Genomic DNA, 21,762 nt, shown 5'->3' on the forward strand with positions numbered 1-21,762 from the left:
GAGCACCGGGCTGCTGTCCCTGTCTCCGGGCCGGGACACACCGCACCCTGCCTGGCCGGGGGCGGGATGGGGGCGGGATGGGGGCGGGATGGGGGCGGGATGGGGGCCAGCGCTCCGCCCGCCATTGCTCAGATGTGCCCGTGAGGGAGGCGGGGCTCAGTTCTGATTGGTGCTCCTGCCGGGGGGCGGGGCGAGGGTTCGCTCTCGCGGGAACTGGGCGCAGCGCGGGAAATTTCTCCCGCGGCGCTTCCGAGGAGCGGCCCGGGCCGGGCGGGATGGGGCAGCGGGACGGCGCCGAGCCCGAGGCAGCGCGTCGGGGGCGGTGGCCGGGCGGGCCCCGGGAGCCGGCGGACGGCGCGGGGTCCGGTCGTGACGATGCTCCCGCTCTGTCTGCGCTCAAGCGCCTGGAGCGGGCGCAGCGCACGGACCGGCTGGACGCGCTGTTCGGCTTCGAGCGGCCCGCGGAGCCCGGTGAGCGGACGGGCTGGCTCATCAACATGCACCCGGTAGGGGCTGGCGCGGCGGGGGGCGAGCAGGCAACAGATGGGGCACGGGGATAGGGTCTGGGGAGGGGTTTCTGTAGTCCCACGGAGTTACCGCCGGTAGCGCTGGGCTACAGGGGTCCTATGGGGAGTCCTCCGATACAGCCCGGAGTGTGGGGGGAGTGTCCCACCGAGATACCCCACATAGGGCGTGGGGGAGGGAGTTGCCTGGGGTGACCCACGATAGGGCCGAGAGAGGAGACAGACCCCAGCCCTACGCGGGGAAGGAGGTCCAATGTCCCTACTGGGCCTCCCATGGTTCCCTGGCCCTACCGGAGGGGAAGTCCTACAMAGAGGCCTCCGGTAAGCCCCGAGGAGGAAGGGGCCCGTAGTGAGGTGCCGGGGAAGCCTCATGGAGGGGCCTTGTTGAGTCCTGATGCCCATGGGCAGACGGAGGTGCTGGATGAGGACCGGCGGTCGGTGAGCGCAGTGGACTACTACTTCATCCAGGAGGATGGGAGCCGCTTCAAGGTGGGTACGGGGTGGACAGGTGGGTACAGTGTCCCAGAAGGAGACCTGTCACCATCGTCTGCCTGCTCCTTTCTAGGTGGCCCTRCCCTACAAGCCCTACTTCTACATCGCCACCCAGAAGGTGAGGAGGGGCAGGACTGAGCTCCACAGGGAATGAGTGAGCAGCTTAGGGAGTTCAAGACCTCCTGGGCAGCCTGCTTTGGGAAGGTCTCCTCCCGAGGACAGAGATGCACTACTGAGCCCCAGGGTCTCTTGACAGGGCTATGAGCGGGAAGTGTCCTCCTTCCTCTCCAAGAAGTTCCAAGGGAAGATTGCAAAGCTGGAAACTGTCCCCAAAGAGGACTTGGACCTGGTCTGTATCCCTCTGTGGGTTTTTTTTTTTGATCTTGCACAGCTCTAGTGATGTAGAAAGGGATGAGCAGGGAGAGAAAACAGCATGCGCGACTAAAGTCTCCTAGTGCTGCTTTGGCATCTCAGAAATGTGTTTATAATGACTAGTTGCTTATCAGCATAACTACATTCCTCTCCTTGAACACATCAGCTGTTTCAGAGAATATGTTCAGGACATTAATTTCCGGAAGTGAAGTGGTTGAAGGAAGGGGRATGCTGCTTATGCTAGGCCCATTCTTCCTCTTTTTCCCTGGGTAAATCCCACTTGTGGGTRCCTGCATGAGCATCATGGCTGGCTGGGCCCTTGCTGTGCTGCTCTTGTGCTCTTGACACACCCACCATAATCTCTCCTCAGTGCTTTACTGTCCCACCCATCAGCACCKCTTGTAGCTGCGTCAGTCTTGTTGGCCTTCCATCCCTCTCTCATGGTGCCCATCCCTGAACTGCTGTTTTGCAGCCAAACCACTTGGTGGGTCTGAAGAGGAACTACATCAAGCTGTCCTTCAACACAGTGGAGGATTTGGTGAAGGTGCGGAAGGAGATCTCTCCTGCTGTGAGGAAAAACAGGGAGCGGGACCAGGCGAATGATGTCTACACGGCCATGCTGTCAAGGTGGGARCACCCCGTAGGGGATTCAGTCAGTCTCTCATGTTAATAATTCRTAGAACCATGGAATAGTTTGGGTTGGAAGAGACCTCTAAAGGCCATTTAGTCCAACCTACCTGCAATGAGYAGGGACAYCTTCCTCTAGACYAGGTTGCTCCAAGCCATGTCCAGCCTGGCCTTGATCATTCCAGGGGTGGGGCAGCCACCGTTTCTCTGTTCAATCTGTGCCAGTGTCTCCCCACCTACTTAATAATCAGGCTATCTTGATTATTTCCCAGCTGTCCTCAGAGGTGTTGTCCTGCCAGGGTCTGATCCCGGCTGTGCTTCTCTGCCACCCATATCTTCCACCTCTGTGCTACACATCAGGAAATCCCAGAGCTGATGGGATGTGGTGGTATCTCTGGCTGCCTGTCAAATAATTTGCCTGTTCCGTGTAAAAGGATCCTGAGAGGCAATGGACAACTTTACTTGTAGTTGTGATCAAGACAGAAAAAAATCCAACAATTTCTATTTCTCTCCTGTCCCAGACTCCTACTGCTGGTATCACCAGTGCCAGTGGGCATCCCTGGTGACACCTGGGAGATGGACACATGGATAAGGCAGCCGGTTCCCTCTGTTCTTTCAGTGCTCTGAGTGGGGGCAGTCTAAGCACAGATGAGGAAGGAGCCTCAAAAAAAATTTCCAACCAGATGGACAACATTGTGGATATGCGGGAGTATGATGTGCCCTACCACGTTCGCCTTTCCATTGACCTGAAGATTCATGTGGTGAGTAGAGAAGAGCTTTGCTTTCCCACAGTCCTGAAGCGCAGAAAAGGTTTTTCTCTCCAACACCTTTACAAAAGTACTGCTGACAATGAGTTCATGTCTAGAGCTCAGTTCTGTTCTGCTGGGCTTCTCCTTAGTTAATGGCACACAGAAAAGCTAACTAATTGGTGCATGGCCATAATTTGAGCCTTTCTTCTGGGCTGCCTGTGACTGCCACAGTTCCATCCGCAGCAGCTGGACAATGACACGGGAATGTGGCCCTGCCATAATGCGCTGCCCTCCCTCATCTCTGCACAGGCTCACTGGTACAACGTGCGATACCGGGGCAACACCTWCCCCCCCGAAATCACCCGCCGAGACGACCTCGTGGAGCGGCCGGTGAGCACTGGGCGGGCAGGTGTCCTCTGTGCAGATGTGTCTGYCCCAGGGGACTGGTTTCTGACATGCTGCCAATGTGAAACTGTGGTGGCAGGGGRAACACTGGGCTTGGGTGGTGATTTTTGGCTTCATAAAGCACTAAAATGATTTACAGGGAGGTTTGGTTCACTCACTGGGCCAGCACCAGGTTTGGTGGGAATCACCCTTTAACTTCAAGTCAACTCTAGAATATTTTCTAATGGATTTGGTCCTGCCCAGGATCCCGTTGTTCTTGCCTTTGATATTGAAACAACCAAACTCCCTTTGAAGTTTCCTGATGCAGAGACAGACCAGATCATGATGATCTCCTACATGATTGATGGGCAGGTAAGGATACCAGGGTGTTTTCTCCCAGGCTCAGCTAGTGAAGCCAGGAAGCAGACCAGCATTCCCCTCCAATSCTGCTGGCTCCAGACTTGCCATGCTGCCAGCTGTATGGTGTGTGGCTGTGGGAATAGCATTGAAGTCTGGGTGACACACAAGATACTGCGTTTCATGGAACCCAGCCCAGGTTGCTGGTTCTCTGTGGAGAGGGACAACACTGGTGTCYCATGTTGTCACTCCATGGCCTTCTTTTCCAATGGTCAATGATGCTTCAATGGATAACTCCCAAAGAGTTGTTCCCCCTTGACAGAAGCTCTGGCTTCCAAGAGTAAAGCATCCCATTGTTTGGACAGCATTTATGAGTTGCCTGCGGCCCCAGTCCTCCTCACTGCCTCCTTGTCACCTCCTCAGGGCTACCTGATCACAAACAGGGAGATTGTCTCAGAGGACATTGAAGACTTYGAGTTCACTCCCAAGCCGGAGTATGAGGGTCCATTTTGTGTCTTTAATGAACCAGATGAGGTAAGTCAGTTCTGCTCTGGAGTTTGACATGCCTGGGGCTTTTTTTTGGCGCATTCCCTGTGGATTGCCTCCCTGGGGAGCATGCTAAGTCTGGCAGGGCTGCCTGTGCTTTCATTTCTTCTGAATAAGGGTGAGGGAGGTAAGGTTTGGGCTAAGTGCAGAGGAAAGGGGAAGGGCAGAACAAACCATGTGGTATMCACCACCTCTGTGGGGGAGATGAAATTCCTTAAAATACATGTCTTTTCTGTTTCATCCCAGGCTCATTTAATCCAGAGGTGGTTTGAACATGTCCAGGAGACCAAACCCACCATCATTGTCACATACAATGGAGACTTCTTTGACTGGTAAGATCAGGGATGACAACTGAGCTGGCAAAGTGTCACCTGGACTAGAGGGCTGGGTCAAGTTCCATCCTCAACATCCATTGTTCAGACAGTGTGGGATATATACGGAATGGTCACATCCTGCGCCTCACCAAATTCTGTGGTCGTTGGCTTGGCAGTAGGAGTTTCTGAAGAGTCCCATCCACTTGCCCAAGCTGTTTCTAAGCCCYTGGCAATGTGGGAATCTCAGTGTGTGGATGAGCCCAGTCTTGGGAAAGCAGGGAGAGGGTCAAAAGAGATCTGGAGGATATTGAGAGAGGTGCACAGACAAGCCTGGGGAAGGAGGGGAAGAGAGACYACATGTCTCCACCATCCATCTCATATCCAGATGCAGGATAATAGCGAGCAGGTTTGCTTCTTGAACACAAAATAGTCTGGGTTGGATGAGACCTTAAAAATTATCTTATTCCAACCCAGCTGCCATGAGTAGAGACACCACTAGACCAGGTTGTTGCTAGTCCCACCTGGCCTTGAACACTTCCAGGAATGRTGTGTCCACTTGTCCTTCCATGTGACCAGATAAAAGAAAAATTCTTCCGGCAGTTTGTAAAAAAGTGGTTGGTGGAACGGTTGTTGGAGATGCAGGCAAATAGCTGTTTGGCTCCTTCTCTTCATGCTGCCTCTTTCCCCAGGCCCTTTGTGGAAGCAAGAGCAGCAGTACATGGAATTAATATGTATCAGGAAATTGGATTTCAGAAGGACAGCCAGGGAGAGTACAAGGCATCCCAGTGCATCCACATGGACTGTCTGAGGTACCAAGTGCTGCCCCTCTACCACTCAGCTGTGTCTTTATCTCTTCAGTTTGGGTAAAATACCTATGGTCGTATTTGAATACTCTTCTCATTCTCTCTGTTGGAAGCTTTTTTTGCCACACCTTCAGCTGTGTGATAATCCATTTCTGTGTTGTCTTCTTCCCCTTGGCATGCTGCTTCCCACAGGAGCAGTAGAGTCTTCCCCTGAAGGGCTCCCAGGGATGGATGTTTGATCCTTTGTCTGGATGTTTGATCACTGATTTGGGAGGATGGAGAAAGGGAGTGGGTTAAGATCTGGCCATTGGAGCAGGGAAGGGGACTACAGCCTTACCTACCAGCCTCCTGACACAGCTGGAAGAGGAAAGGACACATGGGAGAGAGAGAACTTTRGGGTTTTATGTGGGTTTTCCCCTGTGGAGCAGTCTGGGCTCTGCAATTSTGATGGAGTCTTTTCCCGTGGTGAAATGTTTATTGTAAAGCCACTGAGGGAACTGGAAGGTGGAAATTATGAGCAGTGGTGATGGGATGGACAGTGGGATTTGTTCTGGTTGGGCTAGCTGAAGCTGGACATCCTCATACCCCATTGTTCTTGGATGCTGGGCTGTCCTTGGTGAAAGGTTCCTGTGRCAGTCGAGGTCCCCATCACAATCCTGACCCTGTTTTGAAGGTCAGGGCTGTTTTTTCTGCACAAACTGATACTTTCCTGATTCTGTCCAGGTGGGTGAAGAGAGACAGTTACCTCCCAGTGGGAAGTCACAACCTGAAAGCAGCAGCTAAAGCAAAACTGGGTTACGATCCAGTGGAGCTGGACCCTGAGGATATGTGCCGGATGGCCACAGAGGAGCCTCAGGTATTGGCTTCCTGTGCTCTATGGGAAAACCAGCCTACAGCAATTGCACTGTGACTGAACCTCTAAGTTAAAGTGGATTTTGCAAAAATACTTGAATCTGTCTCCCCAAACTTCCAACCTTAGAGCTCAGGGAGAAGGRGCAGGATTCCTCTGGAGTAGTTCTGGCCCTGGCATTGCACTGTGCTTTCTCTGTATTTACATCAGTGTGGGGTGAAAAGCACCACTGAAATCAGAAACACCACAAAGAATTGAGACCTTCTGGGGGAGCTGGAGAGGGTTATTGCTCCAGGTGTCACAGGCAGGAGGTTCTGATGAGCCTAGGAGCAGTTTCCTGTGACCCAAACTGAGCGGATTCTGTGCCTTCAGCTCATCTTCCTTGTTCTTTCTCAGTCAGAGCTGATGTGTTGCTGTTTGATTAGAGCTAAAGCAGGATGGTGTTAGAAGAAAACATGTTGTTCTTCACAGCCTATGGAGAAAYAGACTTTTCCTTTCTTTCTGCTGATATGAGAATGTCCAGCAGAAAGCAATGAAAGATCATTGTCATTGAGCCACTGTCACTTGGGATTGGGATTAACTTGCTTCTCTTGTTCCCTGATAGACCCTGGCCACCTACTCAGTGTCAGATGCTGTTGCTACTTACTACATGTATATGAAGTATGTGCATCCCTTCATTTTTGCCTTGTGTACCATCATTCCCATGGAGCCTGATGAGGTGAGTGCTTTCCCAAAATGATGGTGTCTTTGCTGGGTGAAGTGCGACGTCTCCCACAGTGCAGGGATGCTCTGGCCACAGATCTGATTCCCACTGCTTGGACATTTTGCATGTGTGGCAGGCAGGAAGGAAGGGTGSATTTAAAGGCTACTCCTTTCTCCCACAGCTGTGGGGTGTTTGGAGATAGGTTAYTGTAAGCAGATGACACCTGAGATTTGGCAATGAAGGGCTGGAGCAAGAAAGAGTGGCTGATGCTCCGTGCTCAGCCAAGTTCACTTGCAGTCATGGCCATGCAGAGTTGGGTGTCCTGATGGCTGTTGTCATCTGTAGGGAGAATGGTTGGGAAGCTGTCAGTGCTAAGCATGTAGAAGATGTTAGTCTGTTCCCATCCTTTTTAGATGACAAAAACATTTGACAMTGAAGTGGTGTTGCAAATGTGTCACCAGCTGAAGCTGTCCAACTCACTCACTGTGTGACAGTCCAGTCTTGCCTGTGCTGGGATAGCACTTGTGCTGAATCACAGACTGGTATGAGTTGGAAGGGATCTTAAAGATAATCTCATCCATTCTCCTGTCAAGGGCAACTTCCACTAGACCAGCCGTGTCCAATCTGGCCTGGAACACTTCTAGGGATGGAGCAGCTGCTCTGGGAAACCTGTGCCAGTCCAGTGCCTCACCACCCTCACAGGGAAGCATTTCCTCCTAATATCTAAATCTACTCTTTTTGAATTTAAAACCAGCTTTTGTTTCTCTTGCGCAGGTGTTAAGAAAAGGATCTGGGACACTGTGTGAGGCACTGCTGATGGTTCAGGCCTATCATGCCAACATCATCTTCCCCAACAAGCAGGAGCAGGAATTCAACAAACTTACAGAAGATGGACATGTGCTGGACTCAGAGACCTATGTGGGAGGCCACGTGGAAGCCCTGGAATCCGGGGTCTTCCGCAGCGACATTCCCTGCCGCTTCAAAATGGTAATGGGCCAGCAGCCAGCCTCGGTTCTCGTGGAGCAGCGTGGTGGGATGGGACAGCCCTTCCACTATGGAAGTTGTCATCTCCAGTGTGCCCCTGCTGGGCTTGAGGAGCACCTAGGACCACAGAATCAATAAGGCTAGAAAAGCCCTTTAATCTTGCCGAGTCCAGCTGTTAACTCAGCATTGCCAATGCCGATCTGCATGTCTTCTGAACACTTCCAGGGATGGTGATTTCACCACWGCCCWCCAACAGCCTGTTCCAATGCTTGGCAACCTCCAGAAGACCCTTGCTACCTGAATCTGGGCTGGGACAGGATGGGAGGAGGCCTCTAAGTGGCCATCTGTGCTTCACTGGGAGAGCAGTCGCATACTGGAAGCATGCCAGAGCTTGTTGACAGCAGGGGGTGGTGGTGAAGTGGGGTTTTGGGTTTGTTTTTCAGCCAGTGTTTCTTGGAAGTTATGTCTCTGTCTCTTGGAGTCCTCTCCTCTCTCTCAACCTGAGTTTCTTCTTAACACTTCCTGAAGGTCTTTTACCTGTTCGTGGGTCAGGCTGCTACCTCCATCACCTCCCCCAATGCCTCAACATGTCACTTACAGCTTAGAAGTCCCCAAGCCAAGCAGGGACAGGGTGCAGGGCAGGAGCTGCCAGTCTGCAGACACGTACAGCTGCCCATGTTCTCACTGCYATCTCCATGTCCCTGTAGAATCCTGCTGCCTTTGACTTCCTGGTGCAGCATGTGGAGAAGACCCTGCGGCACGCCATCGAAGAGGAGGAGGGTCTGCCCTTGAATCAGGTCACCAACTTCCAGGAGGTACAGCACCCACAGTATGGCTGAGCTGCACAGGAAACTGGGGCTGCAGCTCTAAAATGCTTRTTTGGGTTTGGTTTATGCTTTACAAAGAGGGATTAAGAAGCCCATCCCGAGTCCTGTGGCCCAGTCTGGGGATCAGGCTGTCTGCCCTGTCTGAGGGATGCAGTTCCTGCTTTTCCCTTCGCAGGTTCAACMAGGAACAAAGTCGGAGAGCTGGGAAAGAATTCAGGGAAAAAATAGATCCCTCAGATACCCCAGATACTCTTGCCCCTCTTGTTCCCCACTTCTTACCAGCTACAAAAATGCAGGTTTCCCCTCTCCAAATCCAAGTCTGGAGTTTTCTTGGAGGGCAGCACCAGACTGGGGACCTTTGGTCTTTGCTTTTGTCTCCATTAACCCACTTGCACTGAAAACCTCCTCGATCAAGTCGTGTTTTGGAAGCAACTGCTCCCACTTGCCAGGTATCCCTACAGAAAAGCTCACCCTGAAGGTCCAAACCAAAATGTAAAGCACCAGTGGTCAGTCCCTGATCTGCTCTTTTGGTCCTTTAGATCCATCCCCAAAGCCTGTGGCAGGTGTCCCTGTGAAGAAGAGCCAAATTCAACAAGTATTTGACTCATTAACTCTTTCCTGCCCTATTTTCACATCTCTTTATCTCACCACAGGTTTGTGATGAAATCAAAGTCAAACTGAATTCCCTGAAGGATGTTCCCAACAGAATTGAATGTCCCCTTATCTATCATCTGGACGTGGGGGCCATGTACCCCAACATCATTCTGACCAACAGGTTGCAGGTGGGTAACATCAACCTTGTCTCTCCTGACTTCCAGATGACTTTGATGGTCCCTCTGAATCCCTTTAACATCAAGGGCTGAACTTTCTGCCCAGGGCAGGGGAAGCAGATAAGGCTGGGTGTGAAATTTGGTCAAGCTTCCATAGARTTGTGGARTCACAGAATCATTTTAGTTGGAAAAGCCCTCTGAGACCATTGAGTCCAACCCCTCTGCCCACACTGCCAACATCACCATTAACCCATGTCCCCAAGGGGCACATCCACATGGCTTTTAAATCCCTTCAGAAGGATGCCACACCGGACAGCCTGTGCCAGTGTCTGACCAGCATTCCAGTGAAAGGTTTTCCTCTAATATCCAACCTAAACATCTTCTGGCACAACTTGAGGCTATTTCCTCACTTGTTCCCTGGGAGCAGAGCCTGACTCCCACCTGGCTCCACCCTCCTGTCARGGAATTTAAGAGCAAGAATGTCCTCCCTGAGCCTCCTTTCTTCCAGGCTGAGCTCCCCAGCTCCCTCAGCCACTTCTCTCATCAGCCTTRTGCTCCAGCCCCTTCCCCAGTTCTATTGCCCTTCTCTGGATGGCCMGGTCTTCAAAGACTCAGCTACAGCTTTAGCTGGAACTCTTCCCCAAAACCCAGCTATTGTTTTGAGGGGCTTGTGCACCTGAAAGGSTCTGGAAAGGGGAACTCAGTTGAGTACCATCTCTGATGCTCACACCTGTGCTGTCCTGCCACTCTGCACCTGTTCTGGCATGAATTGTCATTTGGGGACCTGACCCCTCTGACTAATACCTGTGTCATCCAGCCCTCGGCCATGGTGGATGAGGCCACATGTGCTGCCTGTGACTTCAACAAACCGGGTGCCAACTGCCAGCGCCGGATGACATGGCAATGGAGAGGAGAGTTCAGTAAGTACAGGAAGGACCACGCAGTCCAGCCCACAGAAATGGAGCCAAATTCCTGCTTCTCCCCTGGGAGACTGATTACTGCCYTCCTCTGCAGTGCCTGCCAGCCGCAGTGAGTACCACCGCATCCAGCAGCAGCTGGAATCAGAGAAATTCCCTCCCTTGTTTCCCGATGGACCACCCCGTGCCTTCCATGAGCTCTCCCAGGAAGAACAAGCCAAGTATGAGAAAAAGCGTCTGGCAGGTAAAAAAATGACTCAAGGTCATGATCCTGGCAGTGTTTTGCAGCCTGGACTGTGAGTGATGTTCAGCAGTAGTGACCCTCCTAGGGCTGTGGGGTCAGGTTAGGTTGTCTCAGAACTTCTCCCAGATCCCAACAGACTCATGTGTGCTTCCTAAGAGGAGCCAGGCACTGGTATCTCTTGTCAGTGTTTTCCTTTGTCTTGGAGATCCGCAAATTGACCTGAAATATGAATGGCTCCGTTTTTTGTAAGGCTGCGAATTATAACCAGTTAATGAAAGGGAAACATCTCATTATCTTATCACCTGGAAGGATGCTGTCCAGCAGAAATACCCAGCTGTCTGGGGGCAGAGCCTGGGTTTGTAGGGGGGCCATATGATTAGTTTGTTTTCCCCCTTGCCCTCTACCACCTAAAGAGGTGCTGCTTCTTTCCATCCTGGGATCTTTGTCTCCCTTTGCAATAGGACTGTCCCCCGCACACCCATGCCTTATGCTTAGTGCGCCCCTGTCCCTAATGTGCCTATCCCTCTGTAGCAGGGCACTCATCCCTCCCTCTGCTTYCTCCCTTGGCCAGATTACTGCCGCAAGGCGTACAAGAAGATCCACGTCACCAAGGTGGAGGAGCGAGTCACCACCATCTGCCAGCGAGAGAACTCTTTCTACGTAGACACAGTGCGAGCGTTCCGGGACCGCCGCTACGAGTTCAAGGGGCTGCACAAGGTACTAAGTTTGGGTGCTGGTCAAATAGTCTTGCCAAGGCTGGAGACCTCCTGTGCCATGCTAAAACCTCAAAGGATTCCTCGGTTGGCTTCCCACTGATAGAGAGTGGGGTTGTATTAGTTATTGGGAAGAAATTCTTCCCTGTGGGGGAGGTAAAGCATTCACACAGGTTACCCACAGAAGCTGTGGCTGCCCCATCTCTGGAAAGTGTTCAAGGCCAGGTTGAACAGAGCTTGGAGCAACCTGGGATAGTGGAAGGTGTCCCTGCCCAAGGCAGGGAGTGGGCTGACATGGGCTTTAAGGTCCCTTCTAACCCAAACCATTCTAGGAGGCTCTGGGGCTCTACATGTGGTAGAGTTAATTAAAGAGCCTGTTGCTTTGTAGTTGCTCCCAGCTGCCTCTTTTGCTGTGAATCATAGGGCTGGCAGAGAGGCTTTTCCTACACTGGTGGTTCTGCTGTTAGCCAGACATCATAGATTGCAGCAGGCARTGTAATGGGTTCTTCCCTGCATGTATGATGCAGCACAGCTGATGCTGGTTTTATTCTGGTAAATGGCAGGAGCTGCAAGTCTCTTCTGACAAGTGAGAAAGTACCTCTGGCCAACCCCTCCCATGCTGCAAAAGAAAATGGGATGTTTGACTCATTATGCTGATCTTTGGCAAAGATTGTCCTGTAGAGCTGTAATGCTATACTGGGATTAAGTGGAACCAGTTGGGTGCCACCAGTAGTGATATGTGGAATTGTCCCAACTCTGCCCTTGGCGTGCAGGTGTGGAAGAAGAAGCTGTCTGCAGCAGTGGAGACAGGAGATGCCTCTGAAGTGAAACGCTGCAAAAACATGGAGATCCTCTATGACTCTTTGCAGCTGGCCCACAAGTGCATCCTCAATTCCTTCTATGGATACGTCATGCGGAAAGGGTAAGTCTTCCCTAGGCCATCCAGGGTCCTCTAGAGAGCACCCTTGGMAATCAGGACTGTCCTGGTGAGATAATCACTTGCTTCCCGAAGCACCAAGATGAGAGTAGGTCCTGACTGTAATACTCTCCTCTTGCTTCTACCTCTGACTTCTCATCCTGGAGACTGTTACCAGACATTAAATGATGAGAATCTTGTCTGTTAGTGCATTTTCAGCTTTTCTGGAGCATCATACGTAGACAAAATCATAGAAGAACGATGTTTCAAGGCCCAGTGTTGATGTGTTCCTTGCCCTCCTTCCTTCCCCTGGAGATCCTCCTGCCCTTCCATAGCTGGGTTTTGGAGGGAGCATGTCCTGCTCTTAACTGTGACTCCTCTGCTCACAGAGCTCGCTGGTACTCCATGGAAATGGCTGGCATTGTGTGCTTCACAGGGGCAAATATCATCACCCAGGCCAGAGAGCTGATCGAGCAGATTGGGTGAGTGCGTGCTGAGCTGAGGAATGTCCGTCTGCATCTAGGACAGATGTGGGAGCATGCTCAACAGTCGAGTTTTCAGACGGATGGAACACATTTCCTATGAGGAAGAGCTGAGAAAGATGGGGGTGTTCATCCTGGAGAAGGCTCCAGGCAGACCTTAGAGCCCCTTTAAATGCTTAAAGGTACTCCAAGAGAGGTGGAGGTGGACTTTGGACAACAGCCAGGAGTGGTGGGACATGGGGGAATGGGTTCCCACTGCCAGAGGACAGGGTTAGATGGGATATTGGGAAGAAATTCTTCTCTGCACAGGTCACKCAGAGAAGCTTTGTCTGCCCCATCCCTGAAAGTGTTTCAAGGCCAGGTTGGACAGGACTTGGAGTAACTTGGTCTAGTGGAAGTTGTCCCAGCTCTTGGCAAGGGGTTGGAATGAGATGAGTTTAAGGTCCCTTCCAACCTAAACTATTCTGTGATTCTCTGATTCTCAGAGTATTCAGATTCCTGACATTGCTGTATTGCATTTGAGGATTTGCTGTGCAAAAGGAAACAGAATGGGTGCAACAGGCTGCTGCTGTCTTTATGGGGGCCACAGAACGGATTATCAGCTCTCATCCACTCTGCTCCTGACAGTGGCCTTCCTTCCTTCCTTCCTTTCTAGGAGACCTCTGGAACTGGATACCGATGGGATTTGGTGTGTCCTTCCCAACAGCTTCCCAGAAAACTTTGTCATCAAGTCAACCAATACCAAGAAGCCAAAAGTTACCATCTCTTACCCAGGTGCCATGCTGAACATCCTGGTGAAGGTGAGTCTGGCRCCTGTCCAGGCCTGGGAAGATGAGGTGGGGAGAGCCCCTCTTCCATTTTCACTCCCTGTGTAGTGAATGAGACTTCAGGGATGATGACCCTGGAGAGCATCTGAGTGGAAAAAGAGGTTCAGTGTCCCCARCAGAGAGGGCAGTCTGTGAGAGACYGGGTTAGATGCATGATTACCCGTGCAGGTAGAGAGTCCAGAGCAAGGTCTAAACCTATCCTCTGCTCACTCCAGGCTCTGTAAGATAAGAAAATACCATTTTAGGGTCCAAAGCCTATTTCTTCTCAACAGGCAGGACAGGTGTTTTGACTTTTCAGTCCTAAATTGTGCTGTAGCTCCCAGAAAGGTTAACAAGGGTCCCTTTGGGCAAGGTGTGTCCCAGGGGCATCCTCTGGTTTGACCAGACAGCTSTGGATTGAAGCTGTTCTTCCGGGGCTGTGCCATAGGAAGGCTTCACAAATGACCAGTACCAGGAACTGCAGGATCCAGCCTCACTCACCTATGTCACGCGCTCAGAGAACAGCATCTTTTTTGAAGTGGATGGTCCATACCTGGCCATGATCCTTCCAGCTTCCAAAGAGGAGGGCAAGAAGCTGAAGAAAAGGTGAGATTTCAAAGCTTGAAATACTGTCTCTTTCCCTAAATAACAGACAGGATCTCATTGCCTTTGTGCATATAGTACATGTTGGTCCCCGCCCCAGCAGCGCTTGACTCACTGGCTTTAAATGACGAGTTCCTCACATCAGATCATCTTTGAATCCAGCAACTATTTAAATAGTAAATTTAAATAATAGCAGTAAATTTTAGCAGATAACAGCAAAATGACATTTCTCCGACCTGATGACCAGACATCTCCCTGTTTGGCTCTGAGGCAGGCACGAGAACTTTGACTGGATGGGATGGAATGGGATGGGATGGGATAGGATAGTGGTACCCAAACTTCACTGATTTCTTTGCCACCTCCTAATCAAGAATGTGAGCTAGAGCAGTAGCATCCATTATTTTGAGGGACAGCCCACAGACCTGGGTCTGACTCCAAAAAATGCTTTCACTATCCCCAGCACCCTCTGTCCTCAAAATTCTGGACTTTTGTGCTTAATCCCTGACAGGACACAGCACACAGCATTCTCTGCCAGTGCCCCTCTCCAGGCAGTCAGACTCCTTCTGCAGGAGTCAAAGTGTTGTCCAACTCTGAGTGGGCTGTGCTCATAGGCCCCCTCATCCTTCAGGGCCTCTGAATTCCTGTAGTTTGGGGATCTTAAAAATGGCATGTGTTTCCTGGTCACTCTCCAAGCACAACACCCTGGAGGTGGCTCCAGGCACCATGGTTGGTGGAGGAAGAAAAAGCTGTGCTGATGGGGAATGTAGCAGGTGGGAGAAGGGCTGGCCAAGCAGGTTTGAGTATCCCCTCTCCTCACTGATCATTCCCATGGTGGTGGTTTGGCTTTTTGAGACATACAGATATTTTTCAGGGTTTTGAAAGTCAAAACAATGCAAGAGAAAAGGCAAGAGGGAGAAATGTTCCAGTTTCCACTCAAAGCCTCTGCCAGCATTGGAGTTGACAGTTCCTTTTTTTCTAAACCTCTTCCTGATATCTTCTCCCCATGGGAAAGAGGCTTGGGCTYTCATCTCCCACCCTTACTTGTATGTAATCGAGGTCATCCTCCATCAATTAAGGCCACACCTCATCCTCAGTGCTGCATTCAAKTTTAGGGTGCTCATGGAGCTGCTGTATTGAGTCCAGAGGAGGCCATGGAGATGCTTCAGGGACTGGAGTCCTWCTAGAGCCAGGCTGGGAGGGCTAGGGGTGAAGAGAAGGCTCTTCTGGAGAAGAGAAGGCTCCAGGGAGAGCTCAGAGCCCCTTGCAGGGCCTAAAGGGGCTCCAGGAGAGCTGGAGAGGGACTGGGGACAAGGGATGGAGGGACAGGACACAGGGAATGGCTTCCCAGTGCCAGAGGGCAGGGATGGATGGGATATTGGRAAGGAATTGTTCCCTGGGAGGGTGAAGAGGCCCTGGCACAGGTTGCCCAGAGAAGCTGTGGCTGCCCCACAGTGTTGCAGGCCAGGCCAGACAGGGCTTGGAGTAACCTGGTCTGGTGGAAGGTGTCCCTGTCTGTGGCAGGGACATGGGACAGGATAATTTTTAAGGTCCCTTCTCCCATGRTTTGATGAGACAGTGTGGATGAGCTGGGTCAAGAGCTGATTTGCTTTTCCAGACCAGGGTAAAATGGTTGCTAGAGAAGGTGTAGATATTTGAGATTATCCAGGTGCTGCTGTGGCTCCTTTGAACATGCTGGGTGGTGCCACAGTAATGTGGGCAGAAGCGCCCTGACAGGAGGGACACCAGCAGCACKGTGGGGGACATGTCCCTTGGTGCAGGCCAGGTTTACCCACGTTCTCTCCCAGGTATGCTGTGTTCAACGAGGATGGCTCCCTGGCTGAGCTGAAGGGGTTTGAGGTGAAACGCCGTGGAGAGCTGCAGCTGGTGAAGATATTCCAGTCATCTGTGTTTGAAGCCTTTCTGAAAGGCACCACCCTGGAGGAGGTCTACGCTTCCGTGGCCAAGGTCGCCGATTACTGGCTGGATGTGCTCTACAGCAAGGTAGGCAGAGCTTAGCACGTCTGCACTCCGAGGTGGAGCCTGGGGAGGAGCATCCGAGCTGGTTGGGCACTGTGGGAGGGTGGACTTTGCTTGCACAGAGTCGATGGTCCCCTGTACCTCTTTCATCCTCAGTCAGTTCACCGATGACACTGAGGTGGGTGGGAGTGTGGATCTGCTGGAGGGCAGGAAGCTCTGCAGAGGGATSTGGACAGGCTGGATCCAGGGGGCRAGGCCAGYRGTGTGASGTATAACGGGGCCAAGTGCCAGGTCCTGCATGGGGGTCACAACAACCCCTTGGAATGCTCCAGGCTGTGGGCAGAGGGTTTAGAAAGGTGCCCAACAGGAAAGGACTGGGGGGTGCTGGTCAACAGTGACTAAACATGTGCCCATGTGGGCAAGAAAGGCAATGGCAYCTGGCCTGGATCAGCTATAGTGTGGCCAAAAGCACCAAGGCAGTGACCATCCCCCTGTGCTGGGCATTGGTGAAGCATCTTGAACCYTTGGGATCAGTTTTCGTCCCCTCACATCAAGGAAGATATTGAGGGGCTGGAGCATGTCCAGAGAAGGGAACAGAGCTGGGGAAGGGGCTGGAGCACAAGTCTTCTAAGGAGCAGCTGTGRGTGYTCAGCCTGGAGAAGAGGAGGCTCAGGGAGGACCTTCTGGCTCTGCACAACTCCCTGACAGGAGGATGCAGCCGGGAGGGAGTTAGGCATTTCCCAGGGAACGTGTGACAGGATGACAGGCAATGGCCTCAAGTTGCAGCAGTAGAGGTTTATGTTGAGTAATAGAGAAAACTGTGTCTCCAAAAGGATTCTSCAGCTCTGGCACAGGCTGCCCACAGGATGGCGTTCCCATCCCTGCTGTGTGGATGTGGCACCTGGGTACATGGATTARTGGTGGTGGTGCTGGGGGAATGGTTGGATTCAGTGATACTAGAGGGCTTTTCAACCCAAACAGTTCTGTGATTCTGTTAGACAAGGGGGTGGGAGGGAATGAGAGTTTGGCTGGGTCCTTGTCATGACCTACTGGTCAGGGGCATGATGTTCATCATGAATTCTCATCAGGTTGAACAAAGACACCAGACATGTCAGGAACTCTTTAGTTTTATTGTACAGTCACTGTAGGTCCAGCAGCCAGCCCACTGCTTAGATTCAAAAGGTGTTGACCAACAAGCCAACTCTTACAAGAGACTTCCACAAGGGTGGAAGCAAACAAGCCCTTAATTTTGTACAGAACATTTTCATAAGTTCTTGACTCCCACCACAATTCTTCAAAAGGCCCTGGCTCACAAGCCAAAATAGACCACCAATATTCAAGGGTACTGCCTAACAAGCTGCAACACACCTTTATACAWGTTCCCCACTCCCACATCAGGGTTYAGTACACAGTATGATGTAGAATATGATGGCTGTGCTTTGCTTAGGTAAAGCAAGGGAAGAAAACAATATCACCAGTCCTTAGATCCATGTTGATCCTGTTGTTGGTCATGCCACGTGGATAGTCCAGAGTTGGGGCAAACAGTGAGGCAAAGAAAGTGGAAGAGAAAGAGAGGAGAAAAAGAAAAGAGAGAGGAGGGGACCTATCTGCTCCCTTTCATGCRCAGCCAGCCCTTCTCCTGGATGTGAGTTGGAGAGGTGACTAAGCACGAGTCTTAAGGCATGGCAGGCAATTGGCTCAGAACAGCATTGCCACACCTCCACAGAACCCTTTCCTCTGATTACACCTTTCCTGTAGCGATGTTCAGAATGTTTGAGACAGAACATACTTATTCTGGTCCTCTACAGTCCTTCATTTTGTGACACTGTTGTACAGCAAGTTCTCGGTGAGCCCAGCTTCGCGTGCACAACRCAAAGCTGTGCTGCCACAGCTCAGCCATGGCACAGACTGGTGCCAGCCAGAAACCCACGCTCCCTCTTTTCTGTAGATCCCACTGGCAACTGCAACAGGAAGCAACTCCCAGGCTCCCCACAAAGAAGCACATTGGTTGTGTGTGGTGTTTCCTGCTCCTGGAAAAGGAGCAAGGTTTGAGCATTAAGTTCTTGCAAACTTTGGGCTTTTCCTTCTCYTTCAGGCTGCCAACATGCCTGATTCAGAGCTGTTTGAGCTCATCTCTGAGAACCGGTCCATGTCACGCAAGCTGGAAGACTACGGGGAGCAGAAGTCCACCTCCATCAGCACTGCCAAGCGCCTGGCAGAGTTTTTGGGGGACCAGATGGTGAAGGATGCAGGGCTGAGCTGTCGCTTCATCATTTCCAAGAAACCAGAAGGGTCTCCGGTCACTGAGAGGTAGCCCCACCTGGAGAGGCCATGGCTTCTGGCAGTGTGGTAGAAACCAAAAGGGGCTGGTCAGGGAGCAGGGAGGGAGGGAGCTGGAATGCATGGCCAGGTTATCACCTGAGCCTGGCACAGGCTCTGAGCAGGGTAGTGGGTAACACCATGTAGCCCAGTGGCCTACAGAGGTTGAGAAGCCTGGAGGATCTCCACAGGCTGGGAGAGTGGATTGTGGAGTGCTAGGACATTGCTTTCCTGCCTTCCCCAGGGCCATCCCCCTTGCCATCTTCCAAGCAGAGCCCAGCGTGCGCAAGCATTACCTCCGAAAATGGCTGAAGAGCCCCTCACTGCAGGACTTCAACATCCGTGCGGTGAGTGAAGCATCCCTGCAGATGGCCCCACATCTGGAACCTGGAGTTCATCCTTTTGGAGGCATAACCAGGACAGTGGCTTCCTGTGCTCACAAAGCAGGGGGCTGGGGTGGGGGTGCTTACAGGGACGCCTCATCCTGTGTCTGGGGGCCCTTCTGCTTGGCTTTCTTCACTGCCCGAGCTTTGCCTTCTTCCCAGATCCTGGACTGGGACTACTATATCGAGAGACTGGGCAGCACCATCCAGAAAATCATCACCATTCCTGCAGCCCTGCAGCAGGTACAGGGCAGTGAGAGGTGGGCAGGAGGAAKGATTTTTGTCGGGGACTCGGTGTGATTTAGAGCTTCTCTCCAGGTAAAGAACCCAGTGCCACGGGTCCGGCACCCAGACTGGCTTCACAAGAAACTCCTGGAGAAGAACGATGTCTACAAACAGAAAAAAATCAATGAGCTCTTTGTTTCAGAAGGCAAGAGACAGGTAAATAGGGTGAGGGGAAGGTGCTGGCAGTGTCAGTGGGGCTTTTCTCCTGCAGCCCCCATCCTGCTGCTCTCTTTACACCCTCAGGTTCTTGCCAACCAGCCTGCAGAGGGGACACCCAGCTCACAGGTGGGTGACATAGAGGACTTTGGGGCTGTCAAGATCCCTCAGCCACTGGTTCCCATTGCAAATAAGCGGAAGCGCACACCTGCAGCAGAGRAAAGCCAGAAGCTGTCCCAGGACCTGGAGCTGTCCCAGTCCTGGCGGGAGATCCTGGGCCCACCTCCACCCCTTGGCACCACCAAGGTAGGTGAAACAGATTGTGCAGGAGACGCCCCAGCATCCATCCAAACAGCCTGGGTTTCCCAAAATACTATGCGCACATGTGGCTCAGGGATAGAAGGAGATATATTACCAGGAGACAGAAATGCAATCACTGACAGAGAAAAGGGGGGTTGCGGCTTGGCAGCTGGGGCAGGAAGGAACATGATGTGGGACTGGGGACTGGGCTGTAYGGTACGATGTTGTGGGGCTGGGAAGCCTGTGCTGGTTTCATGCTTGCTGTCACCCCACTCAGGAAGAGCGTCTGGTCTGGCTGCGCTTCCACCAGAAGAAGTGGGAGCTGCAGGCTCGGCAGCGGCAGGAGCGGCGCAAGAGGCGGCGCTTGGAGGACGGTGGGGTGGTGGCAGGTGGAGGAGTGGTCCGCGATGCCCTCTCCAAAGGCCTGAGCAGTTACCTGCGCCGGACAGCCCGCAGCATCCTGGACTTGCCCTGGCAGGTCGTGCAGGTACTGGGGAGGGAGCCTACCATGGAGCAGCCTGGCACACAAGCCCCACATTTACATTCTTTGATCAGATGGTGAAGCTCAGGAACCCTGACCTATCCCATATAGGTGTTAGCTCTAGGGAGCCCAAGTGGGCTGCAGAGCYTCAGACTCATGCATATCTGGATGGAAACAGGTGCCCACAGGGTCATTCTTGGTGACTCTGAGATGTGCGTGTAGATCTGCCAGTGGGACAGTCATAGAACCACAAAAACATCAGCTGAGGCTGGGGCAGCTCTGGCATCCCGCTGGTCCCACATCCTGCTCAGGCAGGACCACCCAGAGCTGGGGTCCCAGGACCATGTCCTGGAATGTCTCTAAACATGGAGAGTGCTCACCTTCCCTAGGCAACCAGGACCAGGTTCACCTTTGCAGGGAAAAAGGTTCTGACGTGCAGAGGGACTCACCTGTGTTCTGCATTGTGCCCATGATGTCTGGTCCTACCAGGGGGCACCACTGGGAAGAGTCAGGTTCTGTCCTCTCTGCACTTCCCTTTAGGTATACATATGTGGATGACATCCCCCTGAGCTTCATCTGCTCTGGGATGGACAATCCCAGTTCTGCTAGCCTTTCTTGGTATGAAAGATGCTGCAATCCCTTCTTTCTCCTTGTGGCCCTTCACTATTCAGTATGTCCACATCCTGTGTTGAGGATTGGGCACAGGAATCCAGTGGKGCCTAGAAGCAACCAATGTACAAATGAAGAGGTGGGGTGGTGCCATCCAAGTGTTTTCACAAACCTTTGTTATGTGTGGTGGCCACCTAAGCCCGCCTCTGTCACCCACTTCATCCTCCAGAAAGGTCTCAGAGCTGCGGGTCCAGGACTTCAGAGTGACTTGGGTGACATTCCCTGTAGTTGGTTGGCCAGCCTAAGGCAGAGCTTTCTTTTCGTGGTACCCTGGGACAGTAACAGGACACAGGGACTCCAGAGCTGAAAGTGATGACTCTCTAAGCCCCCCACTTTGTTTTCAGCTGCCAGCTGATCCCACAGATCCCAGAGCACTCTGCAGTGTAGATATAAGCACTTACAGCATGTTGGATCTCCTGCTAATGCTGACCTCATGCCCCATGTCCTGCAGATCGCCGAGACCAGCCAGCCTGGGCTGTTCCGGCTGTGGGCGCTGATAGGGAGTGACCTGCACTGCATCAAGCTAAGCATTGCCCGTGTCTTCTATGTCAACCAGCGTGTCCCAAAGCCAGAGGAGGGAACAGCCTACAGAAAGGTGAGGACTTGTCCCTTAGGAGAAACAGCTGCTTGTACTGAGATAAAGCACTTCATCTCCCCTGCAAGCATGTGTTACAAGCATCTGCCATGCAACATCTCATTCYCCCGCCCCATGGATATCCCTGATCCAGGCCCTGGTCCCTCTCCTAATCCCAGCCTGCCTGGAAATCAAGTTTTCTGCTATGGGAATTTGTAACCGGCATAAGCATAACCCATGATTTCCTTAGGAGAGAGGAGCACCAGGAGCTGGCCTGGCTCAGTGCTTGGCTTCTGGCAGTGGTGGGATGTGTCCCAATAATGCTGTCCCTTACCTTGGCAGGTAAACAGGATCCTGCCCCGCTCAAACTTGGTTTACAACTTGTATGAATACTCTGTCCCCGAAGACATGTACCAAGAGCACATCAATGAAATCAATGCCGACCTCTCTGCTCCGGACATCGAGGGAGTCTATGAGACACAGGTAACTCCTCCASGTGCTCATCTTTAACAATTGCTGAGCAGTAGCTCATTAGTCTGAGCTCCAGTGGTGAGACACCAAAAATACAAGACCCTGCACAATGTCCAGGGAACTGGGAGTTACGCTTATATGGACAGAAATGCTGAATATCAGCA

The 21,762-nt window shown here is 52.2% G+C and overlaps 1 protein-coding gene across 1 annotated transcript in view; it reads left to right on the top strand.

Annotated features, from left to right (window-relative positions):
• Positions 1-267: 267 nt before the first annotated feature.
• The window catches only part of POLE (DNA polymerase epsilon, catalytic subunit), a 29,509-nt gene continuing 8,014 nt past the window's right edge, over positions 268-21,762 (top strand). The window contains exons 1-32 of the mRNA XM_057381907.1: positions 268-506; positions 933-1,013; positions 1,090-1,134; positions 1,273-1,365; positions 1,861-2,015; positions 2,635-2,776; positions 3,074-3,154; positions 3,413-3,520; positions 3,929-4,039; positions 4,298-4,383; positions 5,055-5,174; positions 5,892-6,024; positions 6,623-6,736; positions 7,496-7,708; positions 8,413-8,520; positions 9,186-9,314; positions 10,120-10,222; positions 10,317-10,463; positions 11,035-11,180; positions 11,950-12,098; positions 12,482-12,574; positions 13,230-13,374; positions 13,829-13,986; positions 15,789-15,984; positions 18,056-18,270; positions 18,524-18,626; positions 18,825-18,905; positions 18,981-19,103; positions 19,191-19,409; positions 19,681-19,890; positions 21,005-21,148; positions 21,470-21,610. Coding sequence (XP_057237890.1) covers positions 276-506; positions 933-1,013; positions 1,090-1,134; positions 1,273-1,365; positions 1,861-2,015; positions 2,635-2,776; positions 3,074-3,154; positions 3,413-3,520; positions 3,929-4,039; positions 4,298-4,383; positions 5,055-5,174; positions 5,892-6,024; positions 6,623-6,736; positions 7,496-7,708; positions 8,413-8,520; positions 9,186-9,314; positions 10,120-10,222; positions 10,317-10,463; positions 11,035-11,180; positions 11,950-12,098; positions 12,482-12,574; positions 13,230-13,374; positions 13,829-13,986; positions 15,789-15,984; positions 18,056-18,270; positions 18,524-18,626; positions 18,825-18,905; positions 18,981-19,103; positions 19,191-19,409; positions 19,681-19,890; positions 21,005-21,148; positions 21,470-21,610 — 4,323 coding nt within the window. The 5' untranslated portion in view covers positions 268-275. The remainder of the gene's footprint in view (positions 507-932; positions 1,014-1,089; positions 1,135-1,272; positions 1,366-1,860; positions 2,016-2,634; positions 2,777-3,073; positions 3,155-3,412; positions 3,521-3,928; positions 4,040-4,297; positions 4,384-5,054; positions 5,175-5,891; positions 6,025-6,622; positions 6,737-7,495; positions 7,709-8,412; positions 8,521-9,185; positions 9,315-10,119; positions 10,223-10,316; positions 10,464-11,034; positions 11,181-11,949; positions 12,099-12,481; positions 12,575-13,229; positions 13,375-13,828; positions 13,987-15,788; positions 15,985-18,055; positions 18,271-18,523; positions 18,627-18,824; positions 18,906-18,980; positions 19,104-19,190; positions 19,410-19,680; positions 19,891-21,004; positions 21,149-21,469; positions 21,611-21,762) is intronic.

Source organism: Malurus melanocephalus, unplaced genomic scaffold (assembly GCF_030028575.1).
Source record: "Malurus melanocephalus ecotype Western Australia unplaced genomic scaffold, MMel_1.1 scaffold_540, whole genome shotgun sequence".
Lineage (NCBI taxonomy): Eukaryota > Metazoa > Chordata > Aves > Passeriformes > Maluridae > Malurus > Malurus melanocephalus.